At 41.7% G+C, this 6,000-nt stretch overlaps 1 protein-coding gene across 1 annotated transcript in view; it reads right to left on the reverse strand.

Annotated features, from left to right (window-relative positions):
• LOC106562707 (integrin alpha-11) overlaps positions 1 to 5,083 on the reverse strand; it is a 144,682-nt gene extending 139,599 nt beyond the window's left edge. Inside the window, exon 1 of the mRNA XM_045708429.1 lies at positions 4,867 to 5,083. Within this exon, the coding sequence (XP_045564385.1) occupies positions 4,867 to 4,918 (52 nt within the window). The 5' untranslated portion in view covers positions 4,919 to 5,083. The remainder of the gene's footprint in view (positions 1 to 4,866) is intronic.
• Positions 5,084 to 6,000: the final 917 nt, after the last annotated feature.

Consider the following 6,000-nt stretch of genomic DNA (forward strand, 5'->3'; position numbering starts at 1 on the left):
ATGCACAAATATCATAACCCCCCCTCCCTGTTATTGTAATGGTGAAATGTTAGCATTTCCTGGGGCTACAATATTTGTGCGTCTGTAACTTTCTCACTCATCATTATTCACAATTCATTCAGGATTAACCGTAATCATGTTAGCATCCACATTACTGTAGAATTGTTCAGAAACATATTATATTCTCATGTACAATAAAATGAAACAATACATTATTTACCATTAATTTATTTTGGGCACAAAATAATCTGAAACACAACCAAAACAAACAGCAAATGCATCCATCAAATGTGTGGAGTCACAAGCTTGATGTAGTCATTGAGTGCTATGAATATGGGACCAAATTCTTAACTTTTTACTACTTTTATACACATATAAGAGAATTTGTTCAAATTTTTTTGGTCCCTTAAAATGAAGGGACTGTCACAGTCTGACTGTGTACAAAAAGTGCTATGTTTCTAAACAGTTCACCCAACATGGATGAATTTACCCTCAAATTAAAGATGACAGTCTGCAATTTAACAGCATAGTCATTGTTTCAAATCCACAGTTTTGGAGTTTAGAGCCCAAAGAAGAGAAAATTATGCACTGTCCCAATAATTACTGAGGGCTCTGTATGAGGAAAAACATGTAGCGTTGGGATAAACATGATGTACGAGGACAAACATGTAGCGTTGGGATAAACATGATGTACGAGGACAAACATGTAGCGTTGGGATAAACATGCTGTACGAGGACAAACATGTAGCGTTGGGATAAACATGATGTACGAGGACAAACATGTAGCGTTGGGATAAACATGCTGTACGAGGACAAACATGTAGCGTTGGGATAAACATGCTGTACGAGGACAAACATGTAGCGTTGGGATAAACATGCTGTACGAGGACAAACATGTAGCGTTGGGATAAACATGATGTACGAGGACAAACATGTTGCGTTGGGATAAACATGATGTACGAGGACAAACATGTTGCGTTGGGATAAACATGATGTACGAGGACAAACATGTAGCGTTGGGATAAACATGATGTACGAGGACAAACATGTAGCGTTGGGATAAACATGCTGTACGAGGACAAACATGTAGCGTTGGGATAAACATGATGTACGAGGACAAACATGTTGCGTTGGGATAAACATGATGTACGAGGACAAACATGTTGCGTTGGGATAAACATGATGTACGAGGACAAACATGTAGCGTTGGGATAAACATGCTGTACGAGGACAAACATGTTGCGTTGGGATAAACATGATGTACGAGGACAAACATGTAGCGTTGGGATAAACATGCTGTACGAGGACAAACATGTAGCGTTGGGATAAACATGATGTACGAGGACAAACATGTAGCGTTGGGATAAACATGATGTACGAGGACAAACATGTAGCGTTGGGATAAACATGCTGTACGAGGACAAACATGTAGCGTTGGGATAAACATGATGTACGAGGACAAACATGTAGCGTTGGGACAAACATGCTGTACGAGGACAAACATGTAGCGTTGGGATAAACATGATGTACGAGGACAAACATGTAGCGTTGGGATAAACATGATGTACGAGGACAAACATGTAGCGTTGGGATAAACATGCTGTACGAGGACAAACATGTAGCGTTGGGATAAACATGATGTACGAGGACAAACATGTTGCGTTGGGATAAACATGATGTACGAGGACAAACATGTAGCGTTGGGATAAACATGATGTACGAGGACAAACATGTTGCGTTGGGATAAACATGATGTACGAGGACAAACATGTAGCGTTGGGATAAACATGCTGTACGAGGACAAACATGTAGCGTTGGGATAAACATGATGTACGAGGACAAACATGTAGCGTTGGGATAAACATGATGTACGAGGACAAACATGTAGCGTTGGGATAAACATGATGTACGAGGACAAACATGTAGCGTTGGGATAAACATGATGTACGAGGACAAACATGTAGCGTTGGGATAAACATGATGTACGAGGACAAACATGTTGCATTGGGATAAACATGCTGTACGAGGACAACGTGTTGAGTTGGGATAAACATGCTGTACGAGGACAACGTGTTGCGTTGGGATAAACATGCTGTACGAGGACAACGTGTTGCGTTGGGATAAACATGCTGTACGAGGACAACGTGTTGCGTTGGGATAAACATGCTGTACGAGGACAACGTGTTGCGTTAGGCATCTAACAGGTGAAGAATACAGACTGTATGTGAGCGAAGAAATTGGTAACGACCGGATTTTTTAAAAAGCAACACCATTTTCAAACTCCACTATTTACTTTAAACAGTTTTTGTGTGTTTTTGTGCAGCCCGAGCGAGATTTGACACTGCTCGCTTAATGAACCCATAAAACTCAATGAGCAGTGTAACAAGTCCAACCTGGCCCTCTAAACCTGCCCTCTCGCACTCAGGCCTAACAAGTAAAGTGTTGTCTTGACAACACGGCCAGGCTTGTGTGACAGCTTTGGAAAACCGTTGAATGCCCGCAGGCTGTTCATACCTCAAACAGACTGTGCACTCTTCATGTGGCTCACTGTTTCAATCTCTAAATACATTCTACATGAAGGAAGCCCCATCCACAGTGCTGCAACTGGTTACAGCTGCAAGATCACATATAGACAGCAGCAGTGGACGGCTGTGAATATGTCATAACGATCCAGCCAACCCTTCAGCAAACCCTCATCCTCTGTGGAAATGACAGCACCAAATGACCTTAGGTCTGCTTCAGAAGGTACATTGTTTGCCCCAGACGGAGGCTCTGTCTGGATGAGTGTCCACTGAGTTTGTCCTTATTGACTAAAGGCTTGAAGCCCACTAACTTTGCTGCCACAGCTCCCTCAGTTTTTCACTCAATGAGTTGTCATCAGCATGTATGCCATGACATTTTGCTATGTCACTATCCCCGCTACCACCATTCTGACCATGTTAAGCAGCCTCGTTCAAACAGGACATTTAGTGAAGCAAACTACCACAATAAATAAATCAAATCTTGAATGCAGCCCCTTCGCGTCTTATTGTCAGAGCTTCTTTCCCAGTCCGGCCAAACAGCTTCTCTCTCTCATTCCAGACTGTTTCTGTGTTCGCAAGGTTGACCTCTCCTCCCCTCGGCAAGACTGTATGTGTCCAAAACTTGGACCCAACATCAAATTCCTCTACCTCAGCAAATATTTCCAGTAGACATTTCCTCTACTGCTCCACCCTCAGGCCTCATGTCATCTAACATCGTCTAATCAAAGATTAATAATAGCTAGTCTACTTCAACAAGAGGGTGTAAAAACCATGGGAACCTAGTGCTATCCAACTGCTTGTTAGATTAAGGTCAGTAGTACATTTCTGGAAAGCAGTAAGGACAAGAAACGTCAGCCATTTCCAAATGACTTAAACAGTGACATACTGTACATTGCCATAGACTGAAGAAATTACACTAATATATACAGAATGTATGGCTACCAGTATTGTGAGCCGTGTGCACTCTTTGGAAGCCACCTGTCATAGCAATCTCTCTTGACATTGGTCCAATCTCATATTACCATATAATTAAAATAGATGAAGATCGACAGCGGGGTGCAGTCCATATCATATCAGGTTATACAATTCAGGTCATATAGCCATAGGAAATTCAAACAACCCATTATCTCTCTCTCTCTCTCTCTCTCTCTCTCTCTATTCCACTTCAATATGTTGCTGCTATTGTAATTTTACTGGTAATTGACCCCAGTTCTGGCTGTGCACCACACATTTCCAGATGCTGGAAACTCTGAGCGCTTAGTTTCTAAACAGATAGCACCACCTTTCATTTCAAAGGACACACCTGCTTTCAATGAGAGACAGAGCACCTCTGTCAAACCTGAGGGAACCAGCGCATCCCTTCAATAAGCCAACTCAGCACCCATCTCTCTCACACAGTATGATATAAGATATGAGACTAAAATATTATAGTAGTTTAAGATATAAGACTGTGCGCCGCCCTATGGGACTCCCAATCACGGCCGATGTAATGCAGATATGACACTAAGATATGAGAGTAGTTCAAGATATTATACTAAGATATGTGAGACTAAATTATGAGACTAAGATATGAGATTAGTTCGAGATATGATACTAAGATATGTGAGACTAAATTATGAGACTAAGATATGAGAGTAGTTCGAGATATGATACTAAGATATGTGAGACTAAATTATGAGACTAAGATATGAGATTAGTTCGAGATATGATACTAAAATATGTGAGACTAAATTATGAGACTAAGATATGAGATTAGTTCGAGATATTATACTAAGATATGTGAGACTAAATTATGAGACTAAGAAATGAGATTAGTTCGAGATATGATACTAAGGTATCAGAGTATTTCTAGATATGAGATTAAGATATGAGACTAAGATATAAAACTTAGATATTAGAGTAGATCAAGATATGAGACTGATATTATAGTAGTTTGACATATTCGCTGCACGAGAGAAGAGACTCATTTACTAGTTCTCCAGAAAGCCACTTCACTTAGGACACCGTGGAATTATATTCCTGTCTACATTTCCATATAAATATTGGAGAACTGAAAGCTAGACTGTCTGCCTCTTCTTATGCAAACATTAGACTAACTTTAGCTCCTATAAAAGCTATGCTGCAAACGATTTATGTGCCTTCCAGAGAGAGCTGGAATAAATAAAATGTAATAACTACTACTTATTGTACACAGGCATAGGACCACACACACACACACACACACACACACACACACACACACACACACACACACACACACACACACACACACACACACACACACACACACACACACACACACACACACACACACACACACACACACACACACACACAAGCTCACCTGGCAACAGGCTGCAGCAGATCCAGAGAAACACAGCGCGGCAGTACTCCATGTGTTTGGTCGGTGTGTGTGTGTGTGTGTATGGTGTGTGTGTGTGTGTGTCTGGGGGCTGAGGCAGAGAGACCCAGCAGCGTGCTCTGTTAAAGATTCAGCTCTGGTTGACTCCACGGCTAGTCAAAACGCTCACTATATCTGAGGAGGTAGGAGGGGACTGTGGCTGAACTGAAAGGAGGTCCACGTTGAACCAGCAGACAGGACTCTCCTCTCAGTCCCTCTGCTACTCAGACAGAGCAGTGAGCGGAGACACACACACGCTATCCACCGCAAGCACAGATCTTGGATCAGTTCCTCTGGATAATCAGAGGCAAAGTTGATGGAGTTTGAATACAGTCATTCCATTACTTTTAAAACTACAGTGTGTCTTGGTATGTTATGGTTGAAGCAATACGTGTCCTCTCTCTTCTGCTACCAAATATACTGATGATAAAGTAGACTTTCTTCAACTGCATGGTTGGTTATGGGCTTGTCAGTCAGCATTTCACTGTAAAGTCTACACATGTTGTATTCGGCGCATGTCACAAATACGATTTGATTAACAATGAAGTGGATTATTTATTTTATTTTTATTTTAAAAATGTATTTAACCTTTATTTAACTAGGCAAGTCAGTTAAGAACAAATTGTTATTTACAGTGACGGCCTACCCCGGCCAAACCCGGACCACGCTGGGCCAATTGTGCACCGCCCTATGTGACTCCAAATCACGGCCGGATGTGATACAGCCTGGATTCGAACAAGGGACTGTAGTAACGCCTCTTGCACTGAGATGCAGTGCCTTAGACCGCTGCGTCACTCGGGTTAAATGCGGAAGAAACGTTTCAGTTGAATGCATTCACTTGTACAACTGACTAGGTATCCCCCTTTCCCTAATCAGAGAATATATCTTCAGAACAGCTGTGTTTTAAAAGACAAAAAGTTGTGTTTTTCATAGCACTGATGCTTGACAATCATGTTGTGACCACACGGTGCCCAATGTATTAATGAGGAACACCTCTTACCCCCACAGTCAAACCATCCAGACTGAACTGCTACCTCATACCCCCACAGTCAAACCATCCAGACTGAACTGTTACCT

The sequence above is a fragment of the Salmo salar genome, chromosome ssa26 (assembly GCF_905237065.1).
Source record: "Salmo salar chromosome ssa26, Ssal_v3.1, whole genome shotgun sequence".
NCBI classification, from domain to species: domain Eukaryota; kingdom Metazoa; phylum Chordata; class Actinopteri; order Salmoniformes; family Salmonidae; genus Salmo; species Salmo salar.